Source organism: Hipposideros armiger, unplaced genomic scaffold (assembly GCF_001890085.2).
Source record: "Hipposideros armiger isolate ML-2016 unplaced genomic scaffold, ASM189008v1 scaffold_1150, whole genome shotgun sequence".
Lineage (NCBI taxonomy): Eukaryota > Metazoa > Chordata > Mammalia > Chiroptera > Hipposideridae > Hipposideros > Hipposideros armiger.
The window spans coordinates 128,755-151,351 of record NW_017732500.1 but is presented as its reverse complement, the minus strand read 5'-3'; the positions used below and the strand labels follow the sequence as shown (position 1 = coordinate 151,351).

The 22,597-nt window shown below is 34.6% G+C and overlaps 1 protein-coding gene across 1 annotated transcript in view; it reads right to left on the bottom strand.

Annotated features, from left to right (window-relative positions):
• LOC109376551 (low-density lipoprotein receptor-related protein 1B-like) overlaps positions 1-22,597 on the bottom strand; it is a gene marked incomplete at its 5' end in the record, with an annotated part of 229,966 nt that overhangs the window by 84,912 nt on the left and 122,457 nt on the right. The window contains 5 exons of the mRNA XM_019632528.1: positions 1,858-1,983; positions 3,705-3,878; positions 5,689-5,805; positions 12,843-12,949; positions 14,106-14,329. Coding sequence (XP_019488073.1) covers positions 1,858-1,983; positions 3,705-3,878; positions 5,689-5,805; positions 12,843-12,949; positions 14,106-14,329 — 748 coding nt within the window. The remainder of the gene's footprint in view (positions 1-1,857; positions 1,984-3,704; positions 3,879-5,688; positions 5,806-12,842; positions 12,950-14,105; positions 14,330-22,597) is intronic.

The following is a 22,597-nucleotide window of genomic DNA, read 5'->3' as shown; positions in this document are numbered from 1 at the left end:
ATACACATTTTAAGAAAGGAAAAAAACTATTAAAATTGTAATATTCAATATACCGATAACAAAAGATGAACACAAGTCACCTTTGACTTCTGCAATTACAAGAGGTGCTCAAAGTGGTTTCCATTGGCATGCAGACACTTCTGATTATGGCAAACTACTGCTTGAGCAATGTTGACTAAAGTGTCCACTTGTATACATTTTTTGGCAGCGCTGGTGTGTGTGTGTGTGTGTGTGCGCGTGTGTGTGTGTATAACTTACAATATGTTTTGTTAATAAGCCTTCGAAATATCTGTTACTATTACTAGTAGTAATGTTCATTATTAATCAAATTTTATACAGTAGAAACTGAGACCGAGGGAGGTAAGACAAACACATTTGTTAAGTGGTTGATATGGGCCTAATCTAGAGCTTCCCTTTAGCCAAGTTCTACCTTCGTTTTTGTTAAATTTGGGTTATTGGATAAACAATTTTCACTAATCAAAGAGGAAAAAAAGAGGGTTATAGAAGAGACAGTGATGTCCAGTTATAAAGGAAAATCAATAAAAATTGCCTGCAACTTGAAAAAAAAAACACAAAAAAACCCTATTATAACATCTGAGCCAATGTAAAAGTCACATTGGTAGCATCAGTAGTGTACTTATGTGCAGAATCCTAACCTCTCTCCCAGAGGTCTCTCCCATCCAAACAACGGTATAAGTAGACATCATATAGAAGACGCCTATGAGAGCACTGGTTATGGGTGTGTGTGGAACAGGTGAAACTGAAATGCCTTCTACAAGGAAGAATTGGTTGACATTTTTTAAGAATCTGTTTCTGAGAGGTTAAGGAGCCATACATAGTTTAGCTACATGTCCATGTCAGAGCAGCAAGTGAATAATCTACCTGATAAAGTTTGAAAATGTTCATTTAATTATCTTAGTCTACTATCACAATTGAGATTGCAGCTACTCTGGTTGTGAAGATAATCGGTAAAGAAAAAAGGTACCTCCTAGTGCCAGTGACAGCATCCCTTTTCAATAACTGGCCTAAAGTACCCATCCAAAATACCAATCATGATTCACATTTAACTTTGTGTTAAGAACCTCCCAACCTTGCTACCCATAACAGCACTTCATATAATCTACATACTAACTGAAATGAATGACTCATTATTTTGTTGGCATGCCATGGTTTAATGAACCTTCAAAGAAATTTCTTCTGTGGGAATGTTCTGTTCCCTCATTTCTACTTAATCTAAATCCAATTTGTCCTTGCAGACCTTGTTTTAAAGTCATATTCTACAGAAGATTATAATCAATTCTCTAATTGGATAACCATCTAAATCTTCATAATAGTTTTAATTGTGTCTCTTTTGTGGCTTGTATCACTTATCCACATAAATATCTTTTTGATGTTTATGTCATTTATCATTTCATTTTGCAAACTCTTCTGCTTTGCATATCCAATGCAACTATCTTAAAAGAGTTACTATAAATTGGTATTGGCACATAGGAGTTATTCAATATAAATTTGTTGAATGAATAAATCGATTTTGGAGTCGGTTTTAAACTAATAGAATGGCATCGTCAAGAAATATCATTATCATAAGTGATACAAAAGCTATATAAATATCTTTTGATTAGGTGCTTGACTTCAAAGTTATTAAATACACAGTAAGTGCTCAATGCAGTTTTGTGAATAAATGTGGAATGAATTAACAGTCATCATCAGAAAGAATAGTTTATGCAGACATTTAAGAAGTAATGACATTAAGGCAACTAAATTGATGACTGAGTAGCTAATTCTGCTCAGTGTCAAGTTGTGAAAATTTATCATCCAGATGAATTCATTATTTACAGAAAAATGAAGTTTACCTACCTAACAGGCTGTCATCATTGCAGGTGCCATTAATCAAATATTTTCCTTCTGGGCACACACAGGTGGCCCCAAAAGGATTCAGCAAACAGAGGAATTCACATGTTAAATCCAAGCATGGATTGGGTACTGATTAAAACAAAACAATAAAAAACAAAGAAATGCATAACTGTAAATACAATAAATTTCAAAATCATAAAATTCAATAAGGTGAAATGATGAATTAGCAACACTGCAATTACATCAAATTTCTACTTGGAGTATTACATTTCAATGTCACCATTCTCCTTTTTAGGTGCAGAGAAACTACTACCCAACACCCATCATTACTAGGAAATTTACCCTAATTTATACTTTCCACAAGGGAGAATAAATTAATCAAACACATACTTTGTCATTCTTCCTTGTGAAGACTTGCTTTTTGACAAAAGAGTTGGTCTGAGACACTGGAGTGCAGTTTGGGGCTGTGTGTAAAAGTAAAGCCACCTGAAGTCTTCGGGGATCTAATCCTTGTTTTAGATGACTGTTTAGAACTATTTTAACAGACAGAAACATCTTCACCTGTATTTATGAAGGCTTAAAATCTATATGCATTTTTCTGTTGAAAATATGAATAAACAAAATACAAGACTTTTTTTTTTTTTTCTAAAAAACATGTTTAGCATGGCTTCCCTTCCATCAGGTAAGAGATTGTGTGCATGGGTAAATGTGTGCCACATTTAGTTTTGTCTAACTTTCTACCCAATCAGCATCCGTTGCAGTCATAACTGCTCCATGGCTCTCCATGAGAATCTGTCATTGGAATAAAACAGAAATGGCGACTAGGCAGTAAAATGATGACTATAAAAGTGTCTTTCATTCTGTTAGAACCACTACTCAAACACTTATTATATCCAGGACAGTCTTATTTATTTATTTTTTAAGAAGGTGGCAATAATTGACAATTATTAATAATATGAATCAAATGGAACAGGAGGATGAGAAGAAGTGTCCTCATATTAACCTTGGAACCATATATGTAAGATGATTGGTAAAGAGCAGCAAAACTTTGGATAGAATTACAGGAAGCTTTTAGGGAGCTATATGTTGTTTTAATCTGTTTCTAACATTAATTTGGAGAGATTACCAATTATTACCTTTGGATATGTACCAATTGTTACCTTTCCAGATCATTGCACCAAATGAGAATAAATCCCTTTCTATTTGCCATAAAAATAATTATGAATAAATCTTATACAGGTTCTTGGAGGACAAATTCATACATAAGGACAGATCATGGGAATTTTAGCCACATTTTTACTTTGTTCCTCAATATTTTTGACAGTTGTGTTTGAACTGTATCTTTCAAGATAATTAGATCATTTATTTACCAGTTCCCTTCTAGGAGGGAAAGTAACAGTAAAAATCATATACAATCAGAGAAAATACAACCCTTGGGAATAGTTCTCCTCAGATACTTTTAAGGATGAAATTGTTACTTGGTTATCAGTAACAAAAGTCAAAATGGCTAATGATAAACTTACTTACTTTTTTATAGATTCACAAAGTTTTAAGAATTTTAGAAAAACAGAATACTATATATTTTTTTAAAAAAACAAAGCCAATTCTAATATCAAGGAACAGACAAATTCTGAAATTTTCATAGTTCTTATGACAGAAATGGAAGCTTTTACTTTATTTATATCTTGACTTTGGCAATTTAAAAAGTCTGGTCATATAAAAATTAAAGTTACTTAAGTTATTGGGGATAAGACATTGTGATAGTAAAGATAGTTATAAATACTTTCTTTTGAGAGTCATAAGGAAGAAAATTCAACAATATAGACAACCATACAAAATATTATACTTACAATTTAGTTGTTTATAGCGATGGGATATCAAAACACCTTTTGTTTTATCAACATCTAAAGCTAGGTACTCTACTGAACCACGGCCAAATTTTTGTACTCGAAATACACCAGTTTTAGGTCCTGCTCCATATATATAATCTTCAAAGATATCAATCCTATGTGGATGTAACAAGCCTACAATTTTTAAAAGGTGGAGTTACAAAAGTTGCAATGTAAATACTCAGGCTTAAGAAAACTAACTTTAGCCAAGATCATATAGAAAATCGTAATAAAAAAGTTCTTTAAAAAATTTCACAATTAGAATATTTTTAATATTACCTGTAAAGTTATTAGAATGAATTCCTTTGCAATAGGAATATGTGAGATACTAAACATGCCATTCAGAACATAAAAAAAAAAGACATTTTCGTCATTACTTTAATCATCTTCATCCAGAAAGCATTTGTTCAGGGCTTATTATATGGAGAATCATCTTCTCTGCTGCACAGTTTGCTGACGAAAGAAAAGCCTACAGGCCAACCTTATCCATTGCACTAAAACAGGCAGTTCACAAAATTCTCAAACTGCGTTCTCGATCAAACTAATGATCAGAGTAGGTTTCCTGAATGACAGGTTTATCAAGTAATCATGAGTTGATTTTAAGGAGTAAAATCCAAAAAAAAAATTTGACATTACTATTGTCTGTTTTGGAAATGGGGAAAAAAAAACCCAAATAAACAAACAAAAAAAAACTGGCAACTGGTAATCATATATATAACCAGTTTGACTAAAATGAACTCAGGCCCTCATTTTTCACATTTTAGGAAATAGCTATTATTTTAAGGGTTATTACAAAATAATAATTAATCTAACTGTTGGTATTGAAATTTAAAGCAGGAAAATAACATTTATTTTTTAGTTATTATATACAGGTTGTAAAACATAAAATGTCTTTTAAACTTATAGATTTTTCTTCAATGTTTCTTGAAATAGTAAAATATTGGGTTGTCAGAAAAGTCATGACGAATTTTTGCGACAAAAAACATAGAAAAATACATCATGACTTTTCTGACAACTGAATATATACTTAAGCTGAAACAGGTTAACTTTATTGTAATCAGTTACAAAAATATGGAATTTTTTCCCATCCAGGTAACCATACAAAAAACACACTTTAAGCAAAGGCACAATGAAAGTTCAATTTAATTATCTTTTTTTCAATGTCTCTGCTTTTGTTAAAAACAAACAAACAAAACAAGAAGCAAAACTATATTCTTTAAATATAATATGTAAATATAAAAACTTCGAGTACATATTGTGGACATGTTGCAGTAAATAAGAGAAGGGGTTATGGTAGGAAAAGGAAAAAAAAAAGTAGACGATACATTAAATTCAGCAGAAAGAACAGAGATTGCCAGGCAAGGAAAGGGCACGGGATGGAAGGCAGCTAGAAAGGAAGAGTGTGAACTATAGGAGGTAGGCACAGAGGTGGAGATAACAAAGGATGTCACAGAAGAACATGAGTAGATTCTGCAGTCCCTGGTGGTAGAGGTAGGTTGTCATTTTTACACACTGCTTTCACTTGGATTAAGTATCCTTATCAGTTTCCTATAGTAACAGTACTTGTTATTGTCATGTTTTGCCATATACAATTAACTCCTTTCACTGCATTTGAAATAAAAAATTGGTCTTCACAGGCACTAATCTTGACTACTTGAAGTGTTCTGCTCAGAATGGAATACCCAAGAAAGCGAAAGTATGAATATTTTCTGAATCTGGGCAGTGATGAACCATGTCTGTCCTAGAGTCAAGAAGTGCTTCTGGCCCGGCCTCTTTGTTATTCTAGTAGGAATGAAAATTGTAATCAACAGCGAGAGTGACAAGGTGAAAGGAGAAACAACTCGAGGAAATCCAGAATGGAAAGCTTTCATACTTATATTTACATATCATTATTTAACACACTCCCAGTAATACTTAAAAGCAATAACCAAAGTTCTCCACAGACCTTGTTTGCTGCTGACAGAAATTACGGAATCAGAGCCATCATACAGAACACTGCCGATAAGGGAGAGCTCAAGGTCAGCCCAATATATCCGTTCACTAAAATGATCCACAGCCAGACCTGCAAAACCGACACACACAAATAACAGAAATAAATTTGATAATATTTAAAATTAGTTTTTGCTTCTTAATGTAAATTATGATTGATGTTTTTCTTCAAGCATCAGAGAAATTACATAATCTATATCATTGTACTGTACATAATTAGAAAAAGTGAAATAATTCAATCCTTACCTGAGATACATGTTTATAGACTACATAGAGTTTATTTAACAAGGTGTAGCAAAATTTTTACTTCATATAGGAAAAGCTATCCTAAATACCCTTCCTTTCCACACTGAATGATTTCTTAATTATGGCTATTTTCTAAATGACTTTTGCTTGATATTTTAGTTTTTATCTTTATTGTATATACAAAATTAGTTCATTGGTTAAATAACTTATTCAACCTTCATTTAAAATAATTCAGTATAATCAGTTATATTTTGAATCTCTTCATGAGGCTCATTTCTCAGTAAATAAAAGCTTCACGGGCTTAGTCATGAGATATTTTCGCCCATTTGGAGTTGGCCTGCAGTGTTGTGCGATACCGGTGGGCATGTTGAAGTTCAAATTGACTAACTATAGATGTTTATAGTAGAGATGAATGAATGGTAAGGTCTTTAAGGTTATAGTTGTGTTGAAATTTTTCTCTCTAATTGTTTACTTAATCATTAATTTGCTCTGAGGCGGCTTGTCTTCATTTTTATCATCCACACCTATTAGTGAATAACAATGGGCTAAAATAGTATGTGGTAAAAATAATGTTTTTCTATTTATTCAGTATTCAATTTTGTTTGATTTTATCATGTGACTGGAGTCCAGCCAGTATCTTTTTACAAAAACGTCATCAATGCACAGACTATCTTAATTAGTTCCTTCAATATAGAAAAGTAAGATCTATGACACATGGACTGTATAATAAATCCTCGCTGCTGTAGATATTTAATTTTTGTGACATAGCTAGTCTTTAGCTATGATGTAGTACATACTTTGACAGTACAATGCAAGTAAAATACCATTGGCATCTGAATGCTAAAGAGCTTTTCCAGTCAGAACATTCAATAAACAACTGAGGTACACCTCAATGGCGAGGCAATTGAATGAGAGGTATATTTGAGTTTGTGCTAATTGTATTTCTGTATAGATATACCAACATTTAACAATCATAATAAGAAAAAAAATCATGGTGAACATCATTTGGAACTAATTCTTTAATTAAGTAGATAGATCTAACTCAAATTTAATCAAACTGAATGAAAATATTGTTCCTCAAGTATGATACAAGATTGTAGTATGCCCAATCACATCTGATTAAAACAAATGCTCCATGGCTTACTAGTTTCTGCTTGGTGATTAATTGGTGATTCGGAGTAATGATAAGAGTCATGTTTTTGCTTCTTCATGTATAATTATGGATAACATGGACCATAAAATGACCCAGTGTCTTGCTGTTGCCATTATATTTCAAAACAGTTGTCTAATAGCACAGTGGTCAGGCATCTACACTATCCATGAAGTGGTCTCCTTAATAAGACAAGTGCTGAAGATGAATAATAATAATGAATGTCAACTATAATTTAATGCATGTATAGTCACAGGACATGGAGTACAGCATAGGAAATAGAGTCAATGGAATTGTAACAGCTACATACAATCTCAGAAAGGCAAGTAGATTGGGGAAGGGGAGCTATCACTCTGTGAGGGGTGTAAATGTCTAACTATTAAATTGTTTTGTACACCTGAAACTAATAAAAATAAAAAGCAAAGGAAAAAACAGTTGTCTAAGAAGGGTTAAAAACACCTTTCTTTCTCTTCCACCTGTGTAACACAATAAATAAGTAGACTAAAACAAAACTGTGCCCAACAAAATTGATCTTTTTATTTGTACATATTACACTTTGTAATTGTAGAAAAGAAGAAAACAATGGTGTCTAATCCAACTTAATTTCTAATATATTTCTTCAGATTCAGCAGCGGTAAAAAGTTCTCAAAAGTGTAATATGTTTCATTATTAGTCTAGGTTTGTCTAAGACATACCCATCTTTATCAGCTCTGGCCACATACTGTACTATTGAATTATATCTAGATAAAAATTATATAACAAAGCTGTTAGATGAGTAGGATTTAGACTCCAAAACATCCAGAAATCGATGCTTTTGATTTTCCTTAAACCTTTTAATAAAAGAGATAGTTTTGTAAATTAAAAAGTTAATAAAAGAATCAACTAACTTTTCTTGTTATAGAGATGAAAGTCAAGTTTATATGAAAAAAAAGTTCATTTCTAGCTTTAAAATATCACATCTCCTTTTTGTCTTAAATAAAGAACAAATAATAAAATTGAAAAAAATCAATTCCAAGAAAGTCATTCTTATCTGAACTGGGTTCAGATATGATGAATATTTGGAACCAAGTCAGTTTAAGTACAGAAAATTTAAAATAAAAAGCCACAGCTGTTCTAACAAAGCAGTACTGGAGTCACAATTTGAAGAACTTATAGATGATAAAGACACAGACTCACTAAGTTTTAGGAATGCATGATAATAACCCTAATCATGTAGTCATTCTCTTAATATCTCCCATGATACCAAAACTAGTTACATTTTGGGGGTTTCTAAATTTCACTTTTGTTGAACTCTGAAATTTTCTAAGATCCTTCCACTAGTTCCCCTATTTCTACAATTCAACAATTATCTAAAAAAAATATTATGTGAAATAACCATATTACCAGTGTAACATTTAACAGAGAAGACTTAGAGAGCAATACATTAAAATTACTCCATTTTCAGGTATAGAGCAAAAGATTATATACATTCTGTGTTAAAAGAAAAACAAGCACATGGGCTGGCCGAGTGGCGTGATGGTTAAGAACTGGCTTGGGACACCAGAGGGCCCGGTTCAGATCCCACATATGAGGGCCAGTGACACTGCCCTCCACAGTAAGATGCTGAACAACAGCTCAGCCTGGAGCTGGGCTGCTGTGAGTCGGTGGCAATGGCATAGGCTGCAGCCCCTGTGGCAGTGGGTTGCCATGGGCTACCATATGTAGCTGGCAGCCAGCGTGAGCCGCCAGCAGCCGCAGTGAGCGGCCATCCAAAACCTGGCTACTGATGTGCCTCGCCCGCCCAGGAAGAGCACAATGATGGTGCCAACTTGGGCCAGTGAAGCAACGTCCTCCACCACTAGACTGAAGAACAAAACGACAGCAACTTGTCTGTTCCCCTTCCCCCAATTCCCCAGCACTGTTCCCCTCCCCCCAATTCCCCAATTAAAAAAAAATCTTTAAAAACAAAACAAAAAAACAACAACAAAAAAAGAAAGACAAGCACACCAACAAGTATGTAGTACCATACTCTTGATTTAAGAGATGATAAGGGAGGTCCAAAAAAACTAAAGATATTTATCACTATATCAAATTTATTTGTAATAATTGTTAATATTTTTCGAGATAAGTTGCCTAAGTTACACTAAAGTTATTTTTCTACAAATATACACATATATGCACATATATATATATATATATATACACACACATATGCATTATACACATTTATGAATTTAGTAAAATAAATGCATCAAGGGAACACAAAATAGTCCTTAAGATTTTAGTAATTTTATTTAATTAGAGATCTTCTATTGGCCAAAGACAAAAAAAATTGCTGAATGAGTCAAATAATGACTAGTCCAGGGCCACTGTGTACTTCTTTATTCTCTCAGAAATTGCCACAATTTGGGGAGAGCTAAAGGCAACAAAAATAAGCTTCTAGATATTAAATAACATGGTACTGAAAACAAACTCATGTAATCCTACATACCCTCCTAATGGAGGGACTCCTGGAAAGTGTCCTTATCTGACACAGCCTTCATTAGCCCAACATATATTCATAAGGCACCTTTCTGGCCAAGTACACTGCCAAGTACTAGGCATGGAGCCTGGAACAAAACAGATCACATTCCTGCTGTCATGGAGCATGCTACTCAACCACCTTACAACTGATCGAATCGGAAGACAGATCATGCTTCTCATGTTTAATATAGTGCCCAATAAAAACCAAGGGTATCATTTGTTAAAAGAGGCCTTAAAACCATGCCATGGGTCAGAGTGTTACAAATTGTAGGCATTCATCTCTTCATTCAACTTATTATGATTTTCAAGCACTCTAATTACAGTGCCTTACCGGTCCCTTTTACAGATAAGAAAATTGATGCTCTAAAGTTTATGCAGGTTGCTCAACTTTAAGTCGATCCTATACAAGTGGAAAGCTAATGCTCTTTCCACCACCCCATATTTCCTCTACATAAGGTACTATGCTATGCCCAACAGGTTTTACCTTCTTTCTTTTGAAATGCTTCTTTCAGCTATAACGTCAGTGAATTCTGTTGCTTGGCTCCTATTGCTCACACAACTTTGTGGTGTTCACTTTTGATCTTTTCTAAATACACACATCTCACAAAATTTTACCCTAAGAAGGTGTGTGAATGGTAAAATGAAACTTTGAAGAGAATAACTTCATTTCTGAGATCCCACAGCTAATAAGTGATCTACAATTAAAAACCTGATGTATCTGACGCCAAAGAACACCTTTATAAACACTGCACCGTGATGGATTATCTGCCAAACTTTCAAATGTCTACCCATCCTTCAAGCACTATTTAAAGAGACACCTTTCACATTTTTTTTTCTTTTTGTACTAGAGATAATCTTTCATAACTCTGAACTTCAATAATATTATAAGGTATGTAACAATTCTCACATTTTGCAAAAACTATACTTCTGTTCATGCCTCGGTGTTTTGTTTTGTTTTTCTTCTCAAATGTAAACCCCATGGGAAAAGGGATTGTGATGTGCACATCATTAAATTACCCAGAGTGCTGAGAATGGCTAGACATGGAAGATATTCAATTCCTGAACCTTCAGTTAGCCCATTGTAGGAGGCACTGCAGTACCAAGCCCACATTTCCTTTACAAGGCAGGGGTACCCATCTCCCAGTTGCTGCTTTAGCAGCTAAGGACTCACACTTACTCTCCTTCTCCCAGAGTTGTGCTCAACTGACTGCAGTAGCCTTGCTTGGGGAGTTAGACTCCAAACGCCAACCGATGACTGATGGGACATGTAAAAAGCTGATCCCCTTGTTTCTCATGGAATTGATGGTCCAAAGCACACCCGCTGTGGCTTAAGCCAAGACTAGACTTTACCTGAGGCACAGTTTTTCTAGGATCTTTCCCTTTCTTTTACAGGTTTGTCCTGAAATATGCTCTTCATAAATAACCTTTGCAAGAATCCCTGTCTCAGGTTTTCTTCAAAGCTCTCCTTACAGACAAGACTATAAACTGCTGCCGAGTCATTCCTTAAAATGAAAATGTTACATATACAATGCTTATGAAGATGTGAACACCAGAGTAATGTTTTTAATTTGGCAATTTTTCTGTAAGTCTAAAAGCAGTTAAAAATAAAAAGTTAAGAAAAAGAAGTTCAAAGCTGTTTAGAGAATAAAAATAGTGCTTGGGCAGATCATGCCACTGTCAATACCCTCCAATGGCTCCCTTTAAAGCTAGACTGGAAGCCAGCGCTTATCAATGTGTACCATGCCCTGGGTGATCTGTCCTGGCCACCTTGCCACCCTTATCTCTACCACTGTCCTGAGCTGCTCATATGCTTCTAGGCACACTAACGGTCTTGCTATTTTTGACACTTGCTAAGCTCATTCCTAAATCAGAACTTGCTATTTTCTCTGCTTGGAAAGTTCTTTCCTCACATATTCACATGACTTGCTATCACTTTTTACTCAGTTAGCTCTTCAAATATCACCTGTCTAGAGATGTGTTCTCTGACAATCATAATAAAATGGTAACCCTGATAACTGCCCGTCCCTTAGCATGTTTTTCTATATAGCACTTATAACTGTCTGACATGATATAGGAAAAAAAATATATATATATATATATATATATATATATATATATATGTATATATGTAATATTCTCTACAGGAAGGTAAGTTTCATAGGAGTCGGACATTTTCACAAGGGTCGGAACTTATTTTTTCAGCATCTGGAGGAATTTCTGGCACCAGGTGGATGTTCAATTAGTATTTGTTAAATCATTTGAATGGAAACATGCTTACATAAATGAACTAAATCCCAAAGAATGCTCCTTCCTATAAAGAGTGAAAACAATCTAGTTGAAAAAAAAGGCATAAGGCACATTGAAACTTAATAAGAATATAGGTGCCAAATATAAATTTTCAACTACAAAAGCTATTACAAAAGCATAATTGTTAAATAGCACGTGCTATAAAAAATGCATTCTATTTTTTCAATGAGAAGGTAGTAGATGAGGGTCGGTGGCACAGAATTCCCGAGATGCCAGTGATTTGAAATTTTTTTCTTGAGGAGGAAGTGCTAAAGTTAGACCTTAAAAGATAGGTAAGCTACAGCAAGGTATACAGAAGTTGGAAGGGCATTCTAGATGGGAGGTTGGGAGAAATATAGATTGTGAGAAGGAAGAGGGAAGCAGGAAAGAAGTCTGACCCCTAAGCAGTATTGTGGGTTCAGAGTTTGGAGTGGTAGTTTATATGACATGGCTGGAGGGAGATTGAAGCCAAACTAAAAAGAGCTGCAAATGAAAAGGCAAGAGATCATCAAACTTGTCGTTCACAAAAAATTATTTATGTGTCCCAACTCTGTGATCATCTAGCTTCTCATCTTCTAATAACATTACCATCTATCCCAACATCATTAACATATATCTGTAAAAGTACCCTAATACATTGCTATAAACTCAAATTTTCATGCATGTGAAATTCTACTAATGGCCTTAAAATTTAGGCAATTTTCAAGCAATATTCCCATAATATCACTGGCAGTGTGATAAAGACTCGACTTTCAAGTTGGAAAAATACAACATGAAATGTTAATGAGTTTCATAAAGCTATAATATAAATTATTTTATCTGCTTGTAAAAATGGTTATATTGCTAACAAAACTAGAAAGACTTGTAAGACTAATATGCTTATCATACTGCTACTCATGTGAGACTGTGTCAGAAACTCATCATACCTGTGGGTCTCTGTAAATTCTTTTTTATTAAAATCCTTCTCAAAGTACCATCCATGGCTGCTTCTTCTATGTGGGAGTTGTCCCCAACGACAGTCCAATACATCATCCTGAAGAGATACGTCAAGTTGATTAGCCTGATTATAGTGCTGCTACAACCCAACTCTGCTCCAAAACAGTGTTTCTTCAGACTATGTGCATCAGAATCACCCCAGATCCCTGAAAATGCAGATTCTTGGACCCAATTCTAAGCCTCCTGAATAGGAACCTCCAATATAGCACCCCAGATATCAACATTTTAAACAATCTTACCTATGCACTAAAATTTGAGAGCCAATTTTTAATAGGATGCATTGTAGCTTATTATTTGATATCCAAAGATCAATTTTGAAAATTTCATTAACATTTTAGAAGAAAAGTATTTCTAACAGTTGAAATTATCCTCTTGCTGGGATGGAACATTCACTTTATTATGGACACCGCATCAATATGTTTTCTTTCTTTTTTGATTGAAAAATTAATTGTGTTCTCAGACATATTATTCTCTATTTAGAAGACACCACACTGCATAAATCTAGTAAGAAGTAAGTAAGTAAGTAAGTAAGTAAGTAAGTAAGTAAGTAAGTAACATTTGCTTCTTTTTTACTCAGGATCCAAGGGTCTACTTTATGGGTAGTTTAATTTAACATTTCCCCGTTTCCTTTTTGGTCATTACTTATAAATGAAAAAGGTAAGCGAGTGAAGAGAAAAAAAAAATCAAGTAAGAGAAAGGAAATGGTTGTGTTCAATTGTTAAAATTTGTTTTTTACATAATATGCCTTTCATTATCAGAAATCTTTTCTTATCAAAAATAGCTAAAAATACTAATACTCTACACCTAATATATTTAATATTATGTTTACTGTTACAAAAATTCAATATTCGATTCAACATAGTGGTTATGTGTTTATCATCAATTTAATTAGTCTGCAATACACACATAAAATGCACACTCATGCATGCACACACACACACACACACAGAATGTATAATATAGCAAATTGTCAGAAAAATATATGTGTATTTGCCCCACCATTTGGTGTAAAAAGATCAGGGACATACTTTTGTACAGAAAAAAAAGAGGGATTTTCAGGAGTCTTGTAAATCAACTGCGTGTTGAACACTCATTACAGAAACAAAACTGCAAAGCACAAGTGGAACAATCTCAAAAAATGGATACTCATATCAAGAAACATAAATAACCATAAATAAACATAAATAACCTACCCTCTTTTAGGATTTACAGCAATAGCATAGGGTTCTCCAGCCATATTTGTTAAGAGTCTGGTGCAGTTGGGGCCATTCAGCTGCCCTACATTGATAGAGTATCTCAGGCTGGTCCAGTGAGTGGTATAGTAACTGAACCAGTGCATTCTAGAATGATCGGTCCAATAAATATTTCCTGCAACCCAGTCAACTGCAATGTCCCTGGGCCTTTTAAATTCAGGACACTAAAAGAAAACAAAACAACAAATCACAGGATTTTCAAAAACAAATTCGTAGAGTTTTCTGTATCTATACATTGGTGTGTGGGAATCGTTAACATGGTCACTTGTTAATGTTACACAGATTTTAAAAATACATGAAATCTTTTTGTTATATTTACAGATGTATAATTTCACAAATTTTAAGTGCACAACTCAGTGGAGTTTTACTAATATCATTGACACTGTTTAACCACCACTCTGATAGACTATTTCTAGAATTATATAAGGTTCACCTGTGACCTCTGCCAGTCAGTTTTCCTCTAAGAGTAACCATAATTCTAATGTCTTAATGCCATAGATTAAACAAATCCATATAAATAGAAACATATTCTTCTAATGCTGATTTCTTTTATTCAACATCATGTCTGTGAAATTCATCTATGTTATTGTGAATGACAGTTATTAATACTTTTTATTAATAGATAGTATTTTATTTTATGAATAGGCCACAATTTGTTTACCATTTACTAATGATGTCCATTTACCTTGTTTACACTTTTAGGCCATTATAACTAAAGTCATGAATATTCTTGTACATATCTTTTGGTGGACACAAACACTCATTTCTGAGTATTTAACAAGGCCTAGAATTTGTAAGTGTTAAGGTATACATATGTTCAGTTTGAATAGATATTGCTATAATTTTTCTTCAAAGAGTTTATATCAATATATTCTTTTCAGCAATTTAAGGAAGTTCCATTTTCTCTGCATCCTCAACACTGTAATTTGATATTAAAATTGAAACAAAAAAGGTTAGTACAGATAGACACACTTAGCGAGATACTGCATGTAAGCATATTTTGAGGAAAATTAGAATCTCTGTCATTTGTACTGAATCTGATGGCTTGGATTTTTCTGCTTAATATTGTATTACTGAATTATTATGATTCAAAGGTACGAGAGGTCATTGGATGTAGACAGCAAGGAATAATGTATGCTCTGTGCCCTTCAATTAACTTGGTTACTTCGAGCAAGACTAGTGTAGTAGTTAATTTAACACGGTCACATTTGTTGTGCATAACCAAAGTGAGAAAAAAATTGCAGGGGCATTATTTCAAGAATGGAAACAATTATTTGAAGGTCATTATAACTAGACATGTAGTCAATGTGTAAAAACATCATTAGGACCTGGCAACCAGCAAAAATATGGGTTTTTCACACATGATAGTTTCTTGTTTGTTTTACTAGTGAACATGTCTTATGAAGAAGTGGGTTTAGGGCCGGCCGAGTGGCGCGCTGGTTAAGAGCTGGCTTGGGACGCCAGAGGGCCCCGGTTCAGATCCCACATATGAGGGCCAGTGACATTGCCCTCTACAGCTAATACTGAACAACAGCTCAACCTGGAGCTGGGCTGCCGTGAGTTACGACGGCATAGGCTGCAGCCCCTGCTGCAGTGAGTTGCCATGGGCTACCGTGTGTAGCCAGCAGCCAGCGAGCAGCCAGCGAGCAGCCAGCAGCAGCCAGCGTGAGCAGCCAGCAGCTGCCTGAGCAGCCCTCCAGAAGCCGGCGACTGATCTGCCTTGCCCGGGAAGAGCACAATGATGTTGCCAACTTGGGCCAATGAAGCAACGTTCTCCACAACTAGACTGAAGAACAAAAGGAGAGCAACTTGTCTGTTCCCTTCCCCCAATTCCCCAGCGCTGTTCCCATCCCCCAAGTCCTCAATAAAAATCTTAAAAAAAAAGGAAAAAGAAAAAAAAGAAATGGGTTTAGATTAAAAGAATAGAAACTGAACTTCTCAAAAAGAAAATGAGATGCCAGGAAACAGGGATTGCAAATCACTATCTGCTGTGTGATTACTGGGATCTCATGAAAGGAAAATATGGCTTGAACTAAACACAGAATCCAAGAAATTTCTCATGACCTTTATTATCAGCCTTTTTATGTATTGGTTTAAAAACTGAAATTATGAAATTTTACAGTACCCTATTTCTGAACTCTAACAAAAAATATTATCCATCTACCCAGTAATATCTCATAACTAACTGAAGTTAAATAAAAAGCACTCTGCAATACAACATGCTCTAGAAATGCCACATAAATAATATTTATAGGTGGATAGAATATAAAGATTAATCTTTGCCAAACCACAAATTTATTTTCACATATTCCACTATCATTTAAATTAACTGTGTATTTTTCCAGTATGGAGGCACTTAAAAGTAAATATATCAACAAATCTCATGGGCATGTCAGTGTAAGTCATAAATTTATAAACATGAGAGACAATGGGAAAAAAATAACCATTATGAGCTGTTTAGAGCCTGTTGGAGCATATTTATTATTTTCTAACACCAGCAGAGCAAAGCTTTAGCATGAAAAAAAAAATGACATCTGTTGTCTAGCATAAGCATAGAAAATTATCTACTTTCTCTTTATCAGATGTATATATACCCATAGTTTTCTACCACAATGATATCCTTTCTAAACTAGGACATACTTCATACAAAGTTCCACTTTTTTCAATTTAGGATTTTAATTTTATCTTACTCATGGTAAAACAAAACAAAACAAAATAAACAAAAACCAAAAAGAAAACAAAAGGCTGGATATCTTTCCATTCTCTCCTGCTAAACCTGGTCTACTGACAGTTAAGAGCCCAAACTCCTAATGTTCATAGAACATTCAGAAGTTAGACATAGTGATACTTTTTCTAGTAAGCAGACTTGTGAAGATTCTACTGATGGTGAATTATAGAAGAATAAATCAAATTTCAGTCACATTACTAGGGTAACAAATACTGCTTTGAGAAAGGGAAAAATGATACTTTTCAATGCTAAGCACGAGAGATACTAATGAGTTACAGAGTCATTTAAATTTAAACATTTATTCTCTGATTCCTTGATGAAGGAATTCCGAATGTCATTCCAGTATCAACTAAAGTAGTTACGGGGTAAAGGATGGTCACCTAATAAATTCAACCTAAAGTCATGAATCAGGGCTGACCGAGTGGCACGTTGGTTAAGAGCTGGCTTGGGACGCCAGCTTTGAGTAGCAGGGCCCAGGTTTGGATCCCACATGAGGGCCAGTGACACTGCCCTCTACAGCTAAGATGGTGAACAACAGCTCAACCTGGAGCTGGGCTGCTGTGAGTCTCTGACAATGGTGTAGGCTGCAGCCCCTGCTGCAGTGGCTGCCATAAGCTACTGTGAGTGGCTGGCAGCCAGTGTGAGCGGCTGGCAGCCAGTGTGAGCGGCTGGCAGCCGGCGTGAGCTGCAGTGAGCCACAGTGAGCGGCTGTCCAATGGCCGGCGAGCAACTGCCTCACCTGGGAAGAGCGTAATGATAATACCAACATGGGCAAGTGAAGTGATGTCCTCCACAACTAGACTGAAGAACAAAAGGACAGCAACTTGTCTGTTCCCTGTCCCTGATTCCCCAATGCTGTTCCCCTCCCCCAATTTCCCAATAAAAAATCTTAAAAAAAAAAGAGAGTCATGAATTATCAGTGACAAGATGATTCTCTCAGAGTAATGGCAACAGGGTGAAGCTGTTACCAGGTGTTCATCCTCAATGATTCATAACATACTAATTGCTCAATGATTTTCAACACTCGAGAGCAGAGTTGAACAGAAGAACAATACAACAGCAATAGGATGATCCTATTGTCAAGGAAACTATGGCCAAATTAGGAAATCACCCTTTGAAGCGAGGTTCATAGTGATGAAATAATCTCGCTTTCTTGCTCACAGTTTGAACAGAATTGTGAACAGCTTAAACCATAAAAAAGGGACTCATATTAATATTGGCTGGAAAGTGGAAGGCAGGAGTTCCTGTTGGATCTTGATATAATGACAGAAAATTTAAGAGAGTTTCAATACCAATCAGGTAAATACACAGAGAAAAAACACAAGAAAAATAAACTGAAGTTCTGGGAGTGAATGGAGTCTGACATGAGAAAACAAACTGGAAAACTAAGTCATTTGTTTCCAAAGAGGTTGAAAATAAATCAAATGCATCAAATTAAAAAGAAGAAGAAAATGCAAAACTCTCATTTGCCCTTTTGGGTAGCCCATTAAACAAGCCAATGAACTAGAGGTACTAATGCAATACAGAATGTTTAAGAGACTGCAGAGGCATATGGTTACCCCGACAACAAAAAGCACCACTCATATTGTTGCTCAAAGTAGACAACACGTTTTGACTGCTTTCTCCACACACCTGATTTCTTTTCTAATAAGCTCTCTAAATACACAGCCAAAGTTCTGAGGCCTAAGGTATTTTTGTACAACTATCTTAGTTAAATGAATGAAACACTTAAATCTTATAGAAAAATTGGCAGTTTGTAACAAAATTAGAAGTTACTGCTTTAAACTACTAATCCTCCACAGCTGTGGAATGTAAGGTATCAGCCGTAATTCCAGCTTCAGTAAACTAAAGATATAAGTTTCTGGAGACATTTGTTTTATTTAAGGAAATAGGAAAACCTATGAAAGAGGCATTCAAGCATTTGAGCCATGACAATATTATCTTCTTTTTTAACAAAATTCCTACAGTTAGCAATATATTTAAGAAAATATAGTTAACACAAAAATAGATTGAAGTGCTTTCATATTTTGTTTGTGATTTTTTGTCTTTGTGTAAATCTAGAAAAATTCAGTTCATTTTACTAATTATCTCCTAATGTAATGCTATTAAATTAATGATATAAAGCAAGTCTATAAAACGTGTGTGTGTTTTGTGTGTGTGTGTGTGTGTGTGTGCGCGCGCGCGCGTGCAGTGTATGTCACACTAAATGAAAGGCCATTTACATTTTTGACTCACAAAATATGAAGCAGATTAAATTCTCAGGCAGAAAATAGAGGTAAAATAATGGCAAATTCTGAACATTACTAAATTTTATGGCTTAGTGATATTATAAAATATCTAGATATTTATTATTTCAATCAAGAAGCTTATATAGCAATGGAGAAATACAAAAAGAATCAAGGAAAAGTTATATTTAGAGCTAGAATGTGTAAGAGGTCCAAAACCACTTCAGGGGTGAAATCCTTAGCTTATATCTATAATTTAGTTTGAAGAAAAGATTATTTCTATCTGAGTAATGTTAAAGCTATATTTATCTATATTTAGGACCATGTCAACATGGAATAAATTCCTATTAGGGGAAAAAGAAACCAAATAAAAGTATGTCATTCTCAAACAATTTCAAGAAAAGGTCCAAATTTGTTTTTGGATAACAGATTCAATATTTTCTATGTGATTTTAACATTTTTAAAGCATGTCCAGTGTCTTTAAACTTATTTCTTATGATTTACAACCGTACTGCCACAGGAAGGTTTTGAAGGTTCTCAAATCCTTCATTCACACTCTCAGGTAAACAAAAGATATAGAAAACTAGAAAGGACACTGCATTTGACATCAGAAACTGGGTTTAAGACCTAGTCCTAGCTTCTCTACAAATTGTGTGTGTATAAAATAAAGGCTTTGGTTTGATTATCTGTAAAGATATTTACCTTCTAAATACTATACTATCTTATATAACAGTTTAAAATATTATCCATTCTATGTAAGTCTGCATTTTAAATAGCCTTAAGCATGTAGCTAATGTTGATTATGAATTCCATGCATTAGTCTGTAAGTGAAAAATTTGTTGGTATTTAAGGGGAGTACTTTTGATATCATCCCCATATGTGAATGACCTGGAATTAAGGAATCAAGGTGACTTCTGACATTTACAGTTTAAACAAACATAACACTTGAGATGTAACGCAGAGTTATCTGAAAGCAGAGATTATAAAATGGTCAGCTGAGGACTAAATTTAAGTTAAAAAAAAACAAAACAAACAAAAAACCTTAAAGTAGATTCTAACTTTAAAATTAAAAATATATCACTTTAAAAATTCAATATTTGTTTTTTTCCTTAAAAATTAAAGATATATAAGATAGCGTATCAAAAGCAGGCAAACACTCCAGAATAGCAGAGTTCGCTGATTGCTGCCCCCTGATTTAACGGGACGTGGGTTCAGTTTACCCTTTTCACCTGGGTGCCTAATCTGTATTCAATCTGTTTTACTCATTTATCTTACCTATATAGCTGACTGGAAACTCATGCCTAAAAGCGGCAAAATAAGGTGACTTTAATGGAGAAATCATGTACCTACAAGAAAGGGTCTAAGACACAATAAACACATAGAAAAAGAAGAGTCAGAGGAGCAAATGTTGATAGCATGTCTCTGGAATCATTAGGTGAGCATCTTGTCGATGAACAGGAATTTTTGGTCTATGGAGCAGGTATGTATATGTATATAAATATGTACACATAAATTGGGCTTTTAGAGGTCAATATCTCTCATCCATCAAATTCATTTGGTTTGTGAGTGTGTGTGTATGTATGTATGAATGTGTGTGCATGTGTGTGCATGTGTGTGTGTGTATGTGTGTGTATAAGGGTTTTATATATTATTTTCTTGCCAGATTCATTGAAATGTGTTTCATATCATCTTATTACTCTCTAGATAAGCTAACAATACAATTTCCAAGTCTAAACAGAATCTGGAATATGAATGAGGTCACCTCATATGACATTTCCTGGGCATAAATTATACTTGACATTCTTTAGATAATAGTCCATCTTTCTGTGATCCTGTCCCTTCAAACAGTAGATAGGTTTTTGTGAGTCAAAAGTGGATAAAATGGAATATAGCTGGAGGTAAAAGTATTCAAACTTGAGATTAATTAAATACTGAGGAAGAAAATAATAACCTGCGAAAGATAACTTTCAAGATTGACATATGATTGTCATGTATCAAAGATTTACAATTAATTATATCTTCTAATAAAGAAAAAGTACCTACTTTATGACAAACTGTGTTCTAGATGTTAGGGTTATAGTAATGGTCAAAACAGCAAAAATCCCTACCATCTGGGAATTTATTTATACTAAGGTGAAGTAGACGATAGATAATAAACATAACAGATGAATAAATTATATGGCAGTTTAACAAAGTACTAAGGGAATAACAAAAAGCAGGTCATTGAGGATTCCAGGATGAGAGTAAGTCCAAAGATTGTAATTTTCAGTAAGATATGGATTCAGGAGATGGCATTTGAGCAAAAACTTAAGAGCTCAGAAATTGAGTTATGTAGGATCTCTGGCTGAAGAACATTTTGTGCCAAGAGAACATTCCTGGAAAGACCTTTATTATACTGTGTTTCCCCGAAAATAAGATCTAGCCAGAGAACAAGCCGCAGCATGATTCCTCCAGGATATGGAGGGCACACACCCTTCACATGAGGGATTTATGACCTGTTTCAGGGAGAAGGGGGTCTTTTCCACAAACTCCTTCAGCTTAAACTATTCAGTATGCCAAGGTGCCATATTTTGGCACCTAAAATCATGCTATGGCTTATTTTCCAGCTAGGTCTTATTTTTGGGGAAACAGGGTAGGTACTGATGGGTTTGAAAAATAGCAGAGCTTCCCCGGAGAAGAGTGAGTAAGGGGGAAAGCAAGGTGAGATGAAGTCAGAGAAATGACAGGAGATGAGATCTTTTAAACCCTTGTAAAACATTATGAGAAATTAGTCTTTTGCAGTGAGCAACTGCTGGATATTTTTTATCAGAGATATGATGTGATCATATTTATGTTTTAGATGGAGCATTCTGGCTACTATGTTGGGAATAAGAAGCGAAGCTAGGAGACCTGTTAGGAGGCTATCCTACTAATTAAGAAGAAAGATGATGGTGGTTCAAAACTAAGTACTTTCAGTCAAGCTGATGTAAGGTAGTCTGCTCCTGGATATCCCTTGAAGGTAGATTAAGTAGTATTGTCTGTTTTTGAAGTTATGAGAACAGAAGGGTCAATGATGACTCCAAGATTTTTACTTTGAGCATCTGGAAAATGGAGTTGCCATTAAATGGCTAGGAAAGCAGATTTTGTGGATCATATGTGGAGTTTATTTTTAGGTGTGCTGCTTTGGGGATTTTTTTTTTTAAAACATCCAAAAGGAAAAGCAAAGCAAGCAGTTGGACAGAGCCTAACATATACTAGGTGGTTGTTAGCATATGGATATATGTTAAACCATAAAACTGAAACTATATAAACTAAGGGAAGTGAAGAAAGACAGAAGAAGATCAAGTTCTGGGCCTGGGGGCATTTCAATATTAAGAGATGAGGAGAAAATAATCTAGCAAGAGATTGAAAAGCTGAGAAGAAAAACAAGACACCAATAAAAATATATATTGGTGTTTCATTTTATAAGCATTTTTTTTTTTTTTTTAGCTGAGCCATCC